Source organism: Carcharhinus amblyrhynchos, chromosome 9, assembly GCF_965287045.1.
Source record: "Carcharhinus amblyrhynchos chromosome 9, sCarAmb.v2.hapA, whole genome shotgun sequence".
NCBI classification, from domain to species: Eukaryota; Metazoa; Chordata; class Chondrichthyes; order Carcharhiniformes; family Carcharhinidae; genus Carcharhinus; species Carcharhinus amblyrhynchos.
Window position 1 is genome coordinate 39,972,642 of NC_137332.1, and position 20,713 is coordinate 39,993,354.

At 43.1% G+C, this 20,713-nt stretch overlaps 1 protein-coding gene across 4 annotated transcripts in view; it reads left to right on the plus strand.

Moving 5' to 3' along the window:
• The window catches only part of agbl4 (AGBL carboxypeptidase 4), a 791,814-nt gene that overhangs the window by 693,653 nt on the left and 77,448 nt on the right, over positions 1-20,713 (plus strand). For all 4 annotated transcript variants that reach the window (XM_080195501.1, XM_080195499.1, XM_080195498.1 and 1 more), the window contains one exon: positions 3,990-4,152. In XM_080195501.1, the coding sequence (XP_080051627.1) occupies positions 3,990-4,152 (163 nt within the window). The remainder of the gene's footprint in view (positions 1-3,989; positions 4,153-20,713) is intronic.

Here is a 20,713-nt window from a genome sequence, read left to right on the forward strand (position 1 = left end):
ATCCGATGTATATTATCAGATGTGTTGTGCTCACCTAAGAGTGACCCAGAAGCCTTAACACTAACTGGACCCACTGACATGTCAGTATCTGGGATGGTGAGTTGTGAGGTGGCAGTTGACACCAAAACGGTGCCATCCTTGGAGGTTTCTTCATCCACATTCTCCAAGGACTTGTCCAAGCTGTCTGGACCAGGAGGGGTAGGAGCTGTAGCCAGGGCCTGTAGTCCAGAAGGCCCCAGGACGTCAGGGTCTGATCCAGGGTTAAGTACAAGGGAGGGAGAGGAATCCAGGATGCCAGATACATGATTCACTTTTCTCCATTGAACATAGAACAAAGAACCAAGAAAATTACATCACAGAAACAGGCCCTTCGGCCTTCCAAGCCTGTAGTGACCATCTGATTTGCAATCCCCTACCCTCCTGGAGACCATATGCCTCTATTCTCATCCTGTTCACATAGCTGTAGAGATGTCTCTTAAAGGTCACTATCGCATCTGCCTCCGCGACCTCCAAGGCAGCAAGTTCCAGGCATACACTATCCTCTCTGTGCAAATAAACATGCTTCGTACATCAACTTTGAACTTTGCCCCTTGCACCCGAAACTCATGCCCCTGAGACGTTGCCTAAAGTGAGTGGAGGAATGACAGGTGTTCATGTCTTGACGGCAGACTGATCCTGCTATTACTGACAGCCCACATCTCCCCTTCTTTGGAGAGCTCCAGCACCTGCTCCTCAAAGGTCTGGCCCACCATCCCCTGTCTTCGCCCACTCAAGGGTGTTGTGCTTGGTCTTCTCCTGTGGAGACAGAAGGACAGTAAAAAGTCTGACAACACCAGGTTTTAGTCCAACCGATTTATTTGATAATAGACTCACAAGCTTTCGGGGTTAGTCCCTTCATCAGGTGAATGGAGAGTTCTGGCCTCAGACAGAGCATATAAAGCACAGACAGTTTAGAGATTACTGATTAGAATGCAAATCCTTACACCTAACCGGCTGTTCAAGACCTGAAGTGGCTGACAATGTGAATGGAAGGAGCACTGACTTCCACTCACATTGTCAGCCACTTCAGGTCTTGAACAGCAGGTTAGGTGTAAGGAATCGCATTCTAATCAGTAATCTCTAAACTGTCTGTGCTTTATATGCTCTGTCTGAGGCCAGAACTCTCCATTCACCTGACAAAGGGACTAACCCCGAAAGCTTGTGAGTCTATTATCAAATAAATCGGTTGGACTAAAACCTGGTGTTGTCAGACTTTTTACTGTGTTTACGCCAGTCCAACGCCGGCATACCCACATCGAGACAGAAGGAGCCATGAAAGAAATGGTGGCATGACTCCTGTAGAGTATCACGTGGTGGCTCTTAGAGGGCTAACACAGTGGGGCTTATTGGGGGGAGAGGAAGGAGCTGCTGGGGGTCAGGGGCTGGGAATGGGAGGATCTGGAGGAGATATGGGGGAAGATGCAAAATGGAGTTTAGCACTCAATTTTGCTGCACAGATGAGGTCATTGACTTTTTTCTAGCACTGCTTCCTGGTTCAGGGGGGCCAGTGCCCTAGCACTGACCGAGGCAGTGACTTCCTCCCAGGCTACATTTCCATCAGCCCCCCTTGGTCTCCGTCCTCCTGGGATGAAGAGGGTGTCCCGCTTCGCCTCTGCTGCATCTAGCAGCCTCCCCAGGCCACCTTCAGAGAATCGGGGGGCTGGTTGTGTGCACACTTTGTGCAGAAATGTCTGCCTGCCTGTCTGCCTGTCCATTCTTGAGTTTTTAATGGAGCATTAGGGCAGATCAGCTGCAGGCAATCTGGCAGAACATTCCAGCAAGTTACATGCAATTTGCTTTTTAGCATTGAGGGAAAGGCAAGTGAGCCCTTGCAGGTGTGCTGATGGGGCTGGGGGGTGGGGGTTGGGGGGTTTGGTGTGTGGGTGAGTGCCTCAATGACTGGGGGCAGGGGAGAAAGAGGGAGGTGTCACTTAGCCATCGGTGTCTGGAGGAGATGGGGGCTTTGTGCGGGAGGGTCTGAGGTGGGGGTGAGGGAGATCATCCTGCTTGATAGCTGTAGGGTGGAAGGGGGAGAGTGGATCTCTCTGCCTGAGATGAGTGAAAGGGAAGGGGGTGTCCACTGCCACTCTGCCTGAGATCTTTGGGAGGGCAGGGGGCTGCAGTTGGTCTGGATCACAGGCAGGTGGGGGGATAAGAGGGTCAGTAATGCTGTGAGGTTGGGGCAATGTCTCTGGGGGCCAGGTGAGAGATATTATCCGGGCCAGGAGGGATGTGGTAGGGGAGCAGCATTCTATCATTTGTTTTGATGAACGTGCGCAGTTGGAGCTGCCGATTGGAGCAGCAATGTTTCGGGCACGATAAGCCCCATCCTCAGGTTGGTGCAGCGCGATTCAGAATCACTGAAAGTTTTTTCAGACAGAGTGTGTATGGGGGTGCCTGAGAATGGGTCTAAAAGTTGGACCTGAAACACTCCCACATTCAAGTCTGCCTAGCACTTAGAATCAAAATAGTAAAATCGGGCCCACAGGGTAAAGTTATGATATGGGGAGTTCAGGATTTAAAGTAATTATCAGAAGCTTTCACTATCTTCAACTTGTAAATCTGAAGGGAGTGTTAGATGAGGGGGAGGTGAGATGTGAGTAAGAGGATTTGGTATGAGGATATCATCAAATTCAACAGTTTCATAGCCTCCTGCTGAGCGAAGGAAATTGCAATAATCATCTGCACTATCACTTCCATTGTGGTCAGGATATGTAGGGCTCCATCCACTCCCCCTTCCCCCATTAGTGCTTGCTGCCACCTGTTGTGTGTTCCTTCTTGCGTAAGAAAGAGGAAAGTGTGTCACAGAGAGCAGTGCAATGTGTTTGCACCTTCGCTAAAGTTGAATACTTGGCTATCATGGTTGAGTAGCTGGCAATGTGTGCAAACTGTGAAATGTAGGTATAAGTCTTGCAGCAGTGGTCAGTGTGTAAGGATACAGTGAAGCATTTGAATGACTTGCCTGAGTCCTGACTGATATAAATTGTTGGTAAGAGAGCTTTATGGATGCAGTGAATTGGACAGTGTCTGAAGCCAGTGTGCATTTGGAGGGACATGGCATTTGAAGGTGCATTTACTAACCTTGACCATTCATGTGAGGTCATTGGACTTTTGCAGCACTGCTCAGGCCCTCGCTGCTAGACTACTAACATTAACCTCTAAGGCTATTTAGCCCCATTGCCTTCTTAGTTGTGTCCAGAGGTCCTTCAGGCCCAATACAGTTATTGGACATTTCTCCCATTTATCAACTCTTCCACCAAGGCAAAAACTGTGGAGCCGGGTCTCTCCCATATTGTTCCATCATTGGCTCACAGGTCAGAATCACTTCCTGCATGACTGCTGCAGCCACAATACACCTCCCTTTATGAGGCGCTGGCTAGCTATGAACAACGCTAGTGGCTCACAATATTAGGTCCCAGCTGAGGTGCCAGCCATTCAACAACGCAGACAGCACTTACTGGACAGTGAAGTCAATTAAAACAGAACAAATTGTCATACTTTTAATCCAGCCAAAAAACCAATTCAAATTGAATACAATTCATGGTCCACATGTGAGGGACAAACAAGATCCAAGCTGAGAAATGAGATGTTATACCCCAACTTGGGCTTGATCAAACAAGATTCAAACTGACAGGATGAGGCATTGCACTCCATCTCCTGCATTATACTCAACAAGAGCAGATTAATTAAGCATTGCAGTCCTGTGCCTGGTTTCAGGAGCTGTTGAATTTCAGCTCCAAGATGCTTCCCATTTCTGTATTTAAAAGTTGCCAAGGGAATTTGAAACAGGGACATTTTCATCACTAGACAGTATGATTCTATTGCCATTGATTTCATAACAATGTGGAATTATAGTAACATTGTACTGCTGTGCAATACAACTGTTTTCATGTTAACACTATTAGTCTTGATGTTCTTAAATTCTTAATTTTCAAACGTTTTATTTTTAGTCTAGTACTTGCTTTAATCGAGATGCTGTGAAAGCAGGCACGGGACGTCGCTTCCTTGGTGGTCTTCTGGATGACACCTCCTACTGCTACACACTGGAAGTTTCCTTTTACAGTTATGTAGTGGGAGGAACTACCAGCACAGTTCCTTACACTGAAGAAGCCTGTATCCTTTTTAATGTAAAACAATTAAATAGATTTTATCTTATGGATAGATACAATTACAGTTGGGGAGAAAAATAATCATGAAGTTGTTTAAGTGTAAGAAATAAGAGCTATCAATAGTTCAAACTAAGTTTATAAACTGTTGTTTGTTATTGTTGCTACCTTGAAAATATCTTCATGAATTGAAGTGAATGGCAACAAGTATATAACTCAAATTGTAAAACTTATCTACCTGACATTTATGAAACCTGACTATTAAACAAATACATACATAAAAATACAGTGGGCACAATTCTCCCAAAATATTTCAAAGTGTTGTCGCTGGCAAGAAAACTGGTGCAATTCCTGCCAGGTGGGTCTGCACGATCCAGACCGCAATCCATACTTAAGTCATTTTTTGAGGCTTGGAGAGATTTCTGCTGGCAAAGAGATGTGTTGGACCTAAAGACATCAGCAAGATCGGCTCCTCGGAGATCAAAGGACACCCCGATCTCCAGACAACCCTCTAGAACATACCCCCCCACTCACTGACGAAGACCCCATTCACTAGCATCAGCCCCCGCCCGCCGCCTGCAAATCGGCACTACCCCAAGAATGCAAAACCCCACTATGGATCACCAGAAGCCCAACCCTTTTATGTCCACCCTCTCATTCACCCCACCTTCAGACCCCACCCCACCCCTTTTCACTCTCCCGTTCAGACCCGCCTTTCAGGCCCCACCCCATTGGCAGTCAACCTGGCAGTGCCACATTGGCAGTGCCAGGGGCAATGCCTGCCATGTCCTTGACCACCCAAGGACTCCAAAGGCTTCTAAGACCACCCCCAACATGTGATCATCACGCCGGTCTCCATTTGTGATTCTTGCTGGCTTCCCTTTGCATCGGCAGGTCCATGCATACTGGCAGCCAGGTGAGTCCAGCTAAAATCCATTCAAATATGTCAATCTGGTTCAGTGGCAGCGGGGGGTGGGGGGGGGCGCGGGAGCAAGATTATGACGCTGCAGGAAGGTGGAATTTTCTGTGGCACAAATTGCACAATGGCCCCTCTTGTGAGATTATCCAGGGGCAGAGAATCACCTCCAATCTACAGTCCTACAGTTATACAGGATGAAAACCAAAGCCATAATTTTTAGTGTTCACAATCATGATGTCCTGTTCAAACTTGATCTCGCCTACTGACATATCGGGTGAAGTGTAACTTTAGCTTGGGAGAATTATGAGCAATTTTAGTGGAATGGAAAATTGGGGAGCTTGTATAAAGGTGCTTGATATGCTTTCGCTTACTTTGCACCTCTGCTAAAATTGAATTTTATCTCTATCTTCACCATTGCAAAGTACATCTAATTCAACCTCTGTAACATCTTCTGCATCACTGCATCAGTACATCTGCTGCAGAAAATCCTATTCAGGCCTTTCTGATTTTAACTATTTTAATACTCTCATTACCATCCTTCAGGCTCTGTTAATTTCAGTTCATCAAAAACTACGACTCATGTCCTTTCCTGCACCAATTTATAGCCACCCATCTGGTGCCAGCTGAACTACTTGGCCAGTTGTCCTCCTATTTAAAAATCTTGTCCTTATGCTGAAATCCTTTCCATTCTCCATAACTTCTTTCATTTCCAGAAGCATCTCTGAACTCTCTTCTGTATCTGGCTTTTGTGCAACGTAAACATCTCAGCTTCGATCAATTGATAGCACTCTTGCCTCTCAGAATTAATGGGTTCAAATCCCACTCCAAAAGACTGGAGTACAGAAATCTAAGCTGTTTCAGAACAGTACTGAGGGAATTTTTCAAATTAGACATTAAACTGAAGGCCCACCTGCTCCAGTTGGACATTAAAATCCCATGACACAATTTCAAAGAATAGAGTTATGTATGGTGTTTTGGCATAGATATACCCATGAATCAACGTAACAAAAACAGATTATATGGTCATTATTACATGTTGTTTATGGGAGATTATTACATACAAATTGGTTGTCACGTTACCTACATTTCAACAGTGACTATATTTCAAAATACTACCTTAGTTGTAAGATCAAGAATTAGGAACATAGTAGCTGGGTAGGCCATTCAGGCCCATCTAACTGCTCCACTATTCAATTAGATCATGGCTAAGCATGTACCTTACTGCTGCTTTTCTACAATATCTCCATATCCCTTGATGTTATTAGTCTCCAGAAATCTTGTCGATTTGTGTCTTGAACAAGTTCATTGATTGAGCTTCCTTAGACTACTGGGGTAGATAATTACAAAGATTCAACACCCCGAGTGAAGAATTTCCTCCTCATCTCAGTTTCTGATGACCTATCTATTATCCTGAGACTGTCCCCCTGGTTTTAACTTACCAGCCAAGGGAAACATCATATCTACATCCAGCTAGCTGCTTAATTTTTTTTAAGTTTCAATGAGGTCATTCTTCACAACTGTAGGGAATACAAAGCTAATTTCTTCAATCTCTTATGAAATAATTCCATCATCCCAGGATCAATGTGGTGAACCTCAGCTGCACTTCCTTTATGGCAAGTACATTTCTCCTTAGATGAAGGAACTAGATGTGGTCTCACCAAAGCTCTATATAACTGCACCGACATGCATGATTTTCTCATTAACAAAGACACCCAGGTCCCTTTGGACACCCACATTTCCCAACCTCTCATCATTTAAGAAATAATCTGCCTTTCTGTTTTTTCTACCAAAGTGAATAAGTTCACAATTATTTGCATTATATTCCATATGCCCTGTTTAAGCTCATTAGTGTAGCCTATCCAAGTCCTCTTGAAGCCTCCTTCCTCACAACTTACATTCCCAACCATTGCTGGAGACCAACTGTGGTCCACGCTGGTGTGGACTTGCACTGGCGAGGCTGAAAACCTAAGTCAGCCCAGACAATAGTATCCCGGGCTTGCTAAGCAGATTTAAATCAGCCACTGAACATTAAAATTAGCCTCGCATTGTTTCCCGGCGTGACCTGGGAAGATTGCGATTGGCCGGATGCTGGGCACAATTCTCATTTTTGGCCTCCTGCTTACATTTCCTGTCCCACTATACTACTTAACCAGTGTAGCGGAGCAGGAAACTCACGACCAATGAGTCTGAAGCTGGCCTGTACCTTAAGGCTGGTTTATTTCCAAGATAGCAAGCCAAGTCACAGACTCTCCTATTTCCCCTTCCCCTCAGTGTTCCAGCTATCCCCCTTTTATATTATTTTGAATATAACCAATGAAACTAAATTAAACAAGATGTGGAGTTGCCGGAATTGGACTGGGGTGGGCACAGTAAGAACTCCTACAACACCAGGTTAAAGTCCAACAGTTTATTTGGAATTATGAGCTTTTGGTGTGCTGCCCCTTACTCAGGTGAGTTATGGGTTCAAATCTTATTCCAAAAGACTGGAGTACAGAAATCTAAGCTGATTCAAGACAGCACGGAAGGAATCTTTCAAATGAGACATTAAACTGAGGGCCCATTTGCTCTAATTGGACATAACAATCCCATGACACAATTTCAAAGAAGAACAGATTTATCTTGGTGTTTTGGCATATATTTACTCATGAATTAACATAACAAAACAGATTATATGGTCATTATTACATGCTGTTTATGGGAGATTGTTACACACAAATTGGTTGTTACGTTATCTACATTACAACAGTGACTATATTTCAAAAATACTCCCTTAGTTGTAAGATCTAGAATTAGGAACATAGTAACGGGTAGGCCATTCAGGCCCATCTCCTCCACTGTTCAATTAGATTACGGCTAAGCATCTACCACAGAGCTGCTTTTCCTCAATATCTCCATATCCCTTGATATTGTTAGTCTCCAGAAATCTTATCGATTTCTGTCTTGAACATGCTGAATAATTGAGTTTCCACAGCCTACTGGGATAGAGAGTTACAAAGATTTACCACCCTAAGTGAAGAATTTCCTCCTCATCTCAGTTTCTGATGACCATCTATTATCCTGAGACCATCCCCTCTGGTTTTAAACTTACCAGCCAAGGGAAACATCATATCTACATCCAACCTACTTGCTTAATAATTTCTTAAGTTTCAGTGTGGTCATTCTTTGCAACTGTAGGGAATACAAACCTCACTCACCTGAGAAAGGAGCAGTGCTCTGAAAGCTCATGATTCCAAATAAACCTGTTGGACTTTACCTGGTGTTGTGAAACTCTTTACTGTAAGTTAAACAAACTGAAGGACCAGTCAAAAGAACAGCCCCTTAAAGGGATACTGCATCAAGCAAAATCAAATCATTAAGGAAACTTAAAAACATTAAACTAAGTGTTATTATAAGTGTTGATAAAACATCTCAGCCCTGAAGGGAAGTGTTCCTATTCATAGATCTACCAATAACCATTACCTGATTAACAATGTAATTAAAAAGATATTGACACCATTATCACTTATCTATGCTACACATAATATCCTCAAAAACTCCAACAAGTTTGTCAAACATGACTTTCCTTTTTTAAATCCATATTGATTCTGTCCAGTTTTACCTTTCTTTTCTAAATGTACTGTAATCACAGCTTTTACAATAGATTCTAACATTTTACCTACTGCTGACATCAAATTAATAGATTTGTAGCTCTCCATTCTCCCTTTTCCTCATTTTTTAAATAGTTGGGTTACGTTTGCTACTTTCCAGTCCACTGGAACCTTACCAGAATCTCCAAAATTTTGAAAGATAACCATCCAGTCTCTCTAGCCACCTCCTTTAACACTCACGGATGAAACTATCTGGTCCAGGGGATTTATCAACCTTCAATGCAGTTAATTTTCCCTGTCCTACCTTTTGCTAATACTAATTTATTTTAGTTCCTCAATTTCATAAGTCCCTTGGTTACCTAGTATTTATGGGAGATTTTCTGTATCTTTATTTCTGTCAACTCAGATGCAAAGTAACTATTTAGTTTCTCTGACATTTCCCTGTTCTCCGTTATAAATTCCCCGTCTCCATCTGTAAAGGGTCCACATTTGTACTAACTAATCTTTTCCTTCTCAGGCACCTAAAGAAGCTTTTACACTGTGTCTTTATGTTTCTTGTTAGTTTGGATTCCTATTTTCTTTTCCCTTTCTTAATCAGTTTGTTGATTTCTGGGGCTGAATCTAAATTTCTCCCAAAAAAAGGAATTTTTTTGGGAGAAATGAGCAAAAATGGCTTACATAGCAAAAAGTGTTGAAATACTAAGCATTCTTAAACTATACCATCAAAAGATATATTTATGCGAGTGGCATTTACAACATCTACCTGCAGGTTAAAATTCATAACATATAAAACTAAGTGATATATAAGGAAAATTGTATTAATTTTACTTCTGTTGTGACTTCTGATGGAGTTCAAAGGAGTCCATTAGAGTACTCACTGGACAGTTTCTTCTTGTTGCCACTGGAGTTTAGAAGATTGAGAGATAATCAGATTGAAATATATGAGACTTTTTGGGGTTTGACAGTGGAGATGCTGAGAAAGTGTAACCCCTTATGGAAGGGACTTGAATTAGTTTCTTTTCAGGCAGGTTTGATAATGGATGTGGAAAATCTGGCGAGAGGCATGAATCACGTTTAACATTAGCAGAAAGTCTTGCCATGCTTGTCCCTGCTCCCTGCTAGTGGCATAACAGGATTCCCGATGTTCAGCATAAGGAACATCATTATTATGCAATTGAACCTCATTGTCAGGCCTCTAGGCTTGAATTATCCCCTCCCCATACACAGGAAAATCCATTCACATTGGCATGAGGACAAACAGGTGTGAATTCCAATTGGTGTTCCATGGTGTACACCTGGTGGGCAAACCTTCTAGAGGATTTCAGAGATCCATCCTTCAGAGGATTACATCACTCAGGGGGTAGTGGGCCCAGTCCAGTCACTAATGGTTCACTGCTTGGGCAGTGCCGGGAGAAGTGCCAGAGGACAGTATCAGCAGCAGTTCTAGGGAGGGGAAGGAGAGGGAGGGGGTTTCCATGTGAACTATTATGCATTGGGCAACCTTTAAAAATGGTGCCCCGATCTTTAAAAAACTAAGTTGCTGGCAAGGTGTACTCAGTAAGAGCCCACCCCATCAGCCTTGAGTTCAACCTGCTCTTTGGATTTTCTCTTCTATGTATGGCGGAAAAAACCTCCATTGGTGGCAGCACCTTCAAGGTTGCTTTTCCTACCCATTCCTTCACTCTGCCAAATACAGAGCAATTTCAGCCAAGGAGTCACTGATTTGTGACAGAGATGAGGGCTTTTCCCTTCTCTGAGTGATTTGCTTATTTATATTTGTATGTTTGTGATATTTTTATAGAACAAAGATATATCTAGCCAACTTCAAAATAAATATTGACAGTAAAAAGGTATAATAGATAAAAGTAAAATAAAGTTAGAAAAATGTAAAATAGGAAGATGTGAAGAAAAGATGTGCCACAGTTTAAGGAGACCAGAATATTCCAATCACTGTCAGCTATTTATTCTGTTCTCCAGTGATTATTGGAAATTCATGAAGATTGCCTTCTTTACAAATATTCCACAGAACTATTGTACAAATATTCCACTAAACTATTGACCATTTCTTTAGAAGAGTAATAATCAGGAGCAAAAGCTCCTGAGAAAGCTACAGTACAAGCTACCTGCAATTCTATGCTCACAATGAAAGGGAAGCAATGAAATAGGCCAGGTGATGAAATCCTGGAATTTTATGTTGCATTTGTTCACACTATTATCATATGACTTGCAGTGCAAGCCAGAAGGCTTTGTTTTTAGATCACTAATTGTAATTTATGGGCCGAATTTTCTAAAAAAAAATTTTAAGTGTAAAACGGGAAAGAAAACAGGAGGTTTTCTTACCAGTTTTTTCTCAGCGAGGTAAGTAATGGTAATTTATGGCACTCTGTGCAATACATAGGCCGCAATATGAATCTTTCCAATGGGGGGGGTGGAGTCTCAGGGGGGTGTGGCATCTCAGACTGCCTGTGAGGCCAGCTGCTGAGTTTTAGGGGTGCCCTGATCTTCCAGTGTACTCTATACACACTGTGCCCCCAAGGGGCACAGTCCAGCCCTGCCCCTGACCAGCCAGGGGTTTCAATTGCCTCCAGTCCCACTGGCAAGGCCATCACATCTGGTCCCGTTGGTGGGGACCATCTGCAATCCTCACTGGTGAGAACTTTGACCAGCAAAGGGACTAAGTTAAGTGAGTCTGGACAATTGCATCCCGGGCTCGTTAATGACATGCTAAGCATCCATTAATATTCATGAGCATAAGGCTGATTTCACTGGCAGAATGGGGCCAGCAAGATTGCGAGAGGTGGGAAATCAGACACAAACCCAATTTTATCGCCTCTCACCTTACTGGCTCACCACGCCGATTGACCAGCATGGTGAGCTGGTCAGATCCCTCCCTATATCTTTTCTTAGAATGCCATAGAGCCCACTTTAAATTTGGACAATTATGCACTGCATAATCTCACCTACTTTACAATTTACCAACTTTCCAATTGCAAAATAATTTCTTCATCTCTTCGGTAAATGTAATTCATGAAGGAATGGTGAAATAAACCCACCTGAATCATCGCATGTCTCTATTTCCGGTCATAGACTGACCAGCAATGTCCATTTCAAATCCACCGACTCCCACAGGTACCATGACTACAGCTGATCACTCCCCACACCCTGTAAAGACGCCATCCCAGTCTCCCAGTTTCTCTATCTCTGTTGCATGATATCACCTTCGAAAATTGTGCTTCTGACATGTTTGCTTTTTTCTTCACCGAGGTTTAGCCCAAGTGTGGTTAACTGGGCACTCAAATAGGTTTGATCAATTTTCCACACATCTGCCCTTACCCTTCCCATCCCTCTCAGAACCATGATAGGGTCTCCTTTGGTCTCACTTTGAACGCCACTAACCTCCATATTCAAAGGAACATCCTCCATTATTTTTGCCAGATCCAGCACAATGCTACCTTGAAGCACATCTCCTCCTCACCCCCCTGTCATCATTCCGCAGGGAGTGCACCCTTCGTGATACCCATGGCCCATTCCCCCATCACACCCATCTCCCTATCCCCCTCCCATGCCACTTACCCGTGCAATCACAGAACTTGCAACATTAACCTCTTTACTTCCCCCCTCTTGCATTTGTAAAGGACCTTTCATGACCTTAGGAGCTCCCAAAATGCTTTTGGGTCCATTAAATACTTTGGAATTGTAATCACTGTTGTAACATAGAGAAAGTGACAACAAATTTGCACATGGCAATAACCCACGAATAGGAATGTGATAATGGCCAAGTAATCAATTGGAGTGATCTTGGTTGAGGCATAAATATTGACCAGATCATTAGAGAGACTTCCCTGTTTATCTTCAAATGTACAAATGTGATCTTTTGCTTCTACCTGAAAAGCAGATGGAGTTTCTGTTTATACATCTGAACAGAAAGATCGGTGCTGGAATTTTCCGGCTGTTCATGCCAATGGGTTTCTCTGATCCTGCTGCAGCAAATGGAGATTTGGCTGAGTGCCAAATTATTCATCCTCACTAGCAGCAGTGTCAAAGCATGAATGACCAGAAAATTCCAGTTGCCATCTCTCATCGTACAATAATCCCTTCATGTTGAATGAGCACTTCAGCCTACATTGTGTGCTCAAATCTCTGGAGTGAGATTTAACCCACAACCTTCTAACTCGGAGGCAAGAAAGTTACCTTTGGGCCAAGATTGATCTTTACAGTTTAACAGTGTCATTTCAAGCACCTGCTTCAGAAGCAAAACTTTTATTTGAGAGCTAGATGTCCCCACCTGGACCGGAGTGCAATGTCAATCATTAAAGTTGTTAAATTCACAAATCAATGTTTTTTACCCGACCTACTAATGAAATAGACCAAATGCTCATGGGGCAATTACCATGATACTAAATATTTTAGCCCCCTGTTGGTTCCTCAACAGTATTTTTCCATTGTTATGACATTCCAATACCTCAAGAGACATCAATCTGAATTGATTCAAAGGCTTTTGTAACTAGAACAAAGAACAAAGAACAACACAGCACGGGAAACAGGCCCTTCGGCCCAACGAGCCCGCGCCGCCGTCCCACTGTCTCAGTGACCTATTCATGATTTTAGTCTACGCCTAATGTGCGAGGATCAGGGAGGTCCAATTTAGGGACAATTTAGTACCCAATCAATCAGCCTAAAAGCACATCTTTGGGGATGTGGGAGGAAACCGGAGCACCCGGAGGAAACCCACGCAACCACGGGGAGAACGTGCAAACTCCCACAGACACAGGCCCAAATCCATGTGTCCGCACAGTAACAGAGATAGTCTCTGAGCTGTCATGTTGCCCTTGAGATGGTCCAGTTTAAGCACACTAACGACATGAAGCAATAGGCAACTCCCGAAGCAACGTCCAAGAGCAGCCCACTACAACCTGCCGCATGCATGCCCCTTGCTGGACTTAAATGCCTGTGGAGACAAAAAAATTCATTATTAAACAGGCAAAGACTAACATCCCTGAGGCAAAACATATTCCCAAGCCTACAATGTTTAGTAAGGCCTACTGTATCCCCCTATATGTAGCCCGCTCATGTGGCTGTCTAAGTGACTCTTAAACAACCCTAGCGTGCCTGCTTCCACCACCTTACTCGGCAGTGCATTCCACACCCCCACTACCCTTTGCGTGAAAAACTGCCCTCTAATATTTGTCTTATACCTAGCCCCCCTCACCCTAAGCCCGTGACCCCTCGTTCTATCCATTTCTAATAGCGGAAAAAGCTTACCACCATTTACTCTATCTATCCCCTTCATAATCTTATAAACCTCTATTAGATCTCCCCTCAGCCGATGTCTCTCAAGGGAAAACAGCCCAAGTTCATTCAATCTTTCCTCGTAAGACAGCCCTTCCATACCAGGCAGCATCCTGGTAAATCTCCTCTGCACTCTCTCCAGGATCTCTACATCCTTCCGGTAGTACGGCGACCAGAACTGGACGCAGTACTCCAAGTGACTGTTATTAATACTGTTTTAGTTTTACAAATAATGAGTGAAAATTGTTCAAATAACTTTCAAAAGCTCTTGTAAGTTTAGAATGTCATTAAACTAAGAATAGATTTATGGATACTTCAGATGAAGGATGAAATTTTATCAAAGCGTTCAGCTGATACAAACCAGAAGCGGGTTGATGGATTGTCTATGGGGGAGAGCTGGAGTGGAAGAGGAAAGAGGATGATGGATCTCGATAAGGAAATCCTTCAGTCAGGAGAGTACACCTTCCTCTCCTGACTCCACAACAAAGTTTTTTGAAATGTGTCTGCCACTAACTCTCACAATTCTTAACCTTCTATAATGGAATATAAATATTAATAGATGGCACAATGGTTAGCACTGCTGCCTCACACGCCAGACACCCAGGGTCAATTCCAACCTTGGGTAACTGTGGCGTTTGCACAGTCTCTCCTTCTGTGAGGGTTCCCTCCAGGTGCTCCTGTTTTCTCCCAAAGTCCAAAGATGTGCAGGTTGGGTGGATTGGTCATGCTAAATTACCCTTTAGTCTCCAAAGATGTGTAAGTTAGGTGGATTAGCCATGGTAAATGCATGGGGTTACAGGGATAGGGCAGAGGTGTGGGCCTGGATTGGATGCTCTTTTAGAGAGTTGGTGCAGACTCAATGGGCCAAATGGCTTCTTTTTGCACTATAGGGATTCTATGGTAATGAAAAGTGAGAAGCCAATTTTAATTCTCTGAACAAGGCATGAACAGGTAATGATAAATATGTGTAACATTTAGAGCTGCATGATCAAATCAGAAGATGGGTATTTTATTTCAGATCAACCTGGCAATAAAGGGAGCAATTTTTGCTTAACAGTTTAGGAGATAATGAGATAGCCAAGATAAGGGTCTAAGCTAAAAGTGTTGCTTTAGTCTGCATTTAGCGCAAGATACTGTGCTGAATTTTTCCTCAGGATAAGTTGTCCTCTTACAGGGACTGAAAGCAAGATCCAACCCCAATGCAGTTACATTGTTAAACTACCCTGGGTAGGCAATGGGACCATGGTTGGCATTCTATAAGAGATGACCAATTAAGAGACTGTCATCAAGGTACACTATTGCACTGAGGATGATAGACTGCTTCCAGAGTTGCTGGCCCAATCAGTTGGCCAGCAGTGGTCCCTGTTAGTGGTTTTCACTGCTGAGACTGCAGGATGAAGGAGAGAAGGTGCTTTCAGAAACAAGGTAAGTTGTTTTAGGTACAATGCCGGGGCCGTGCACCATTTCATAACCATTGCTGCTGAAGCTGTGAAAGGACCTAAAAAACACACATCAAGAAACTTTAAAGGGAGAGGTGGCATTCTTTCCTGCTGCAAACACTGAACATTTCTTGTACTCTGAGCCCCTTTTGTGATTGCCACCAGTGCCACATCCAAACATCTGTGGACCCTCTTCCTCAGTCCCTGAGCCATCTTGCAATTTGCCACTATGTGCCAGCCAGAGCACTTCAGTTGACTGGGTGCGAGGATCCAACTATACTGCTCCACAAAAATTGCACCTTATCGCCACCTGAGGGCTAAAACTATTAGTAGCTGTTCAGCACATCTAAACAAATTTAAATAATGATAATAACTAATTAGGGCCATAATTAACTTTCAAGAAGCCTTATTAATGCTGAATTAATTTGAAGCCTGTGTTCATCCTTTGTCCAAAATACTCCCCATGAATCTAACAAAGAGCAATTTTTATGTTTATTGGTGAAAACATTGACAAAGGGAAGGACAAGGTTTTGGAGATTGGCGGCCCTAAAAGTAGAGAAATTTCCAGGTCCAGATGAATTGTGCCCAAGGCTGCTGTGGGAGACAAGAGATTGCAGGGAATTTTCAATTCTTCTCTGGCCATGGGGGAGGTAAACACAGTAAGAAGTCTCACAACACCAGGTTAAAGTCCAGCAAGTTTATTTGATAGTAAACCCACAAGCTTTCGGGGTTTGCCCCTTCATCAGGTGAGTGAAGAATTCCACACCTGATAGAAGGGCAAACCCCGAAAGCTTGTGGGTTTACTATCAAATAAACTTGTTGAACTTTAACCTGGTGTTGTGAGACTTCTTACTGTGTTTATCCCAGTCCAACGCTGGCATCTCCACATCATGGGGGAGGTACCAGAGGACTGGAGAATGGCTAATGTGGTTCCGCTATTTAAGAAGGGTCGTAAAGATAAATCAGGGAACTACAGAACAGTGAGTCTCACGTCAGTGGTAGGGAAACTATTAGAAAAACTTCTGAAGTACAACATCTATCTCCACTTGGAGAGGCAAAGCTTGATCAGGGATAGTCGGCGTGGCATTGTCAGAGGGAGGTCATGCATAACAAATTTGATTGAATATTTTGAAGAGTGATCAGGGGTATAGATGAGGGTAGTGCAGTCAATATAGTTTATATGGATTTCAGCACAGTCTTTGATAAGGTCCCATGTGGGAGACGTGTGACGAAGATAATTCACATGGGATAGAGGGTAATTTGATAAAGTGGATTCAAAATTAGCTCAGTTATAGGAGACAGAGAGTGATAACAGGAAGCTGCTTTAGTGACTGGAAGCCAGTGACCAGTAGCGTGCCATAGGGATCTGTGTTGGTCTCCCTATTATTCATCATTTATATATATGACATTGATGACCATGTGGGGGTAGGATTAGTAAATTTGTGGATGACACAAAGATTGGATGGGTGGTTAACAGTAAGGCAAAGTGCCTTGGGTTATAAGAAGATATTGATGGAATGGTCAAATGGGCAGCTAAGTGGCTGATGGAATTTAACCCTGAAAAGTGTGAGGTGATACACTTCGGAAGGAGTAATTTGACAAGAAAGTATTCAATGAATGGTAGGACACTAGAAAGTTCTGTGGAACAAAAGGACCTTAGTGTGTTTATCCACAGATCGCTGAAAGCAGAAGGGCATGTTAGTAGGGTGATGAAAAAGACATATGGGGCACTTGCCTTTGTCAATCGAGACATAGATTACTAAAGCAGGGTAGCCAGGTTGGAGTTGTGTAGAGCTTTGGTGAGGCCACAGCTAGAGTACTGTGTGCAGTTCTGGTCGCCACATTATCAGAAGGATGTGATTGCACTGGAGGGGGTGCAGAGGAGATTTACTAGGATGCTGCCTGGGATGGAACATTCAAGTTATGAAGACAAATTGGATAGGCTTGGGTTGTTTTCAGTTGAGCAAAGAAGCCTGAGGGGTGATTTGATCGAGGTGTACAAGATTATGAGAGATGTGTGCAGAGTCAGTAAGAAGCAGCTGTTCCCCTTAGTTGAAGGATCAGTCATGAGGTGTCACAGGTTCACGTTGAGGAGCAGGAAGTTTAGGGGAGATGTGAGGAAACCCATTTTTATCCAGAGGATGGTGACGGTCTGGAACACACGGTTCAGGAAGGTGGTGGAGGCGGGTTGCCTCACATTTCTTTAAAAAGTATCTGGATGAGCATTTGGCACAACATAACATTCAGGGTTTTGGGCCAAATGCTGGCAGATGGGCAGATGGGATTAGGTGAGAGTTCAGGTCTTTCTAAAGTGTTACTGCAGACTCGATGGGCCCTTCAGCCCTCTTCTGTGCTGTATGATTCTATGATTTTAAATAAAAAGTGGATAGCAGGACCTTGCTGGGTATATCAAGATAACGTATGGCAGGCAGACGAGGAAACAATACTTGACAGCACATAACTCACATGTGTTGCACAACTCAGAGAATCTACCCAGTCAACTACCTGATCATTTGCAGGACAGTTGCCTGAAAGGCATATGCTGTGACTGCAGTGATAGTGCTCCAACTATCCTTCATGGCTTTCCAGGACAATCCAAACCTGACATATGAACAGTAGCATGGAAGAGCTACTGTCTCTTGTGCTAGAGACAGTGCAGATATCAACAGGGAACAGACATGAAGAAAATCAACCAGTTTGTTCATTTGGCTTTTGGACATCTGATGCTTTCTTTTCTGAACAATGAAAGAGTGACAGTCTTCAAAATGTATGACTAATTTTTTTTTATTTAACTTTTCAGTATTTATCAGTCTGCCACATGTGTATTTTCACCTAAATGAACTAATAGCACCAATGGAAATATATAGATCATTACCTGGCTAATCCTAATGGAAATGCAAATGCATCAATGGGACTTCTTTGCTGCAGTGACTGTTTGCTTATCCTTTCACAGCTTAAACATATAAGATGATTAGAGGTTTAGATAGGGTGGATAGTGATAGCCTTTTTCCTCGGATGGAGAAAGCTAGCACGAGGGGGCATGGCTTTAAATTAAGGGGGGGTAGTTATAGGACGGATGTCAGGGGTTGGTTCTTTACCCAGAGGGTGGTGAGGGACTGGAATGCCCTGCCTGCTGCAGTTGTAAATGCGCCTAGTTTGGGGGCGTTTAAGAGATCTGTGGATAGGTTTATGGATGAAAAGGGATTGGTTTAGATTAGTGGGTCAGTGTTTTTTTTTTAAAAAAACTGGTCGGCGCAACATCGTGGGCCGAAGGGCCTGTTCTGCGCTGTAATGTTCTATGTTCTATGTTTAAACTCACTGTGATGGCGCAGTATTGCCATTGATATGAATGCGAGCCATCTGCTTGTGTGCTCTTCTCTGTACACCCTGTCAGAAGACAGGAGAATTTGTGTAACATAATTCATGAAAATGATTCAGCTACTTCTTCCAATTTTTAGTGGCAGAACCATCACCAAGTCCTCCATTATCAACATCTTTTGCCACCATTGACCTGAAGCTTATAAAATCAACTATCTCAACTTTGGATACTCTGAGTGACTAACCTCCTGATCCCTCAAAATCTCTGCACCATCAATTAGGTCAAGTGAGGAGTTTAATGGAACATTTGCCATTCTCTGGGATCAATATAACTGTGACAACACTTAAGAAACTAAACACTATCCAGGACAGAGCATTTATTTCATCACTGACCCTGTTACTGGACTCAATATCCATGATTGGTGCACCGTGTCTCCACTAAGTACCATTTACATTGTGCCATTAAACAGGTCATGGGCGTGATTTTTCTGACCTGCTGCACTACTCGAGTAGTGCAGCAGGCCAGGAAATACCAGCTGAGGGCTGAAATGGGTTGTGATATTCCTGGGCCATTTTTTAATGGTGTAATCAGCCTTGCACCAGGAAACAGCGCAAGTCTAAATACCATACTGAAATTGACATTTGGATATCAGTAGCGAGCTTGGGACGGTATTGTCCAGGCTCACTAATGTTTCCCATCCTAGTGGGGGAGGTTCCTACCTGTGGAGATTAAAGCTGGTCCCAGCAATGGGGACCAAGCATGATGGCCTCACTAGTGAGGCAGAGGCCATTGAGGCCCCACCCTGCCTGGGAAGTCAGAGCAGGATGGTGCCCCTTGAGAAGTGCCAGTTTAGCACTACCAGCCTGGCACCTAGCACTGCTGGCCATGTATCCTTGCACTACCCACAGGGCACTGTGGGGAATGGGATCAGGGTGGTTACAGTTTAAAGTAGGAACAGACTGGAGAAGATTAGTAAAAAATAGATTTGATACAGGAAGAAATCGGTTTTGTGGAGCAGGAATAGGATGAAATGATGGGTCTACCAGAGCAGTCCTGATTGTAGAAAGCAGCAATGTTACGGGATCATCATCTCAAACTCCCCTCCATTATTCATACTTGACCATATCTTTGATATCTTTGTCACTCCTTGGTTAAGATCCTGGAATTTCCTACTTAACACCATTGCAGAAGTACTGTCAGTAGTTGGACTGTATTAGTGCAAGTATGAGGTCCACTACTATCATCTCAAGGCAAAGAGAAATAAGCAATGAGGAATGTAGCCTTGCCGGTATGACTAGCATGCCAAGGACAAATCTTTAAAAATCCTAACCTGGTATAGGTATTTACATAGAACATAGAACATTACAGCGCAGAACAGGCCCTTCGGCCCACGATGTTGCGCCGACCAGTTAAAAAACAATGACCCACTAATCTAAACCAATCCCTTTTCGTCCATAAACCTATCCACGGAATACATGGGTATTTATTTATGAAGTTTTAAAATTCTCCGACTGTGATAGCTTCAACTATTTCACCAAGTAAGTTGAAGCTTGTTATAACTACATTTTATAGCTTGAACTCTACAGGCCTTTTTGCAATACTGGTACATTCTGAGAAATGCTATTACCGTAAAACTGAGATCTCTAGTTTTGCCTTACACTCAATGGTGGATTTTAATGCAAACAAATATTAGTAAAATCTTGCCAGACCACTTACTAATGAAAGCAGATCATTGTTTTAATGATTATTATTGAACAGTGGGATGTCTATCTTCAAACAGTTTAGAATTTGAGTACAGCCTGATGGACATCCATTCTAGCTGCTCTACTACTGTCACTGTTTTAGCGCTTAGTGATCGTCCAGTATTTCCTTTTGAACATCACTATTATTTTTTCCTGTAATGGCTGCTGCTTTAAAGTGGGTGGTGACAATTGGCATTCAAGCGAGCAGTGCTATTTGTGAACTACTGAAAGAGAGAAAATAGAACATTATGAGTAAGTAAGTATATTTTTTCA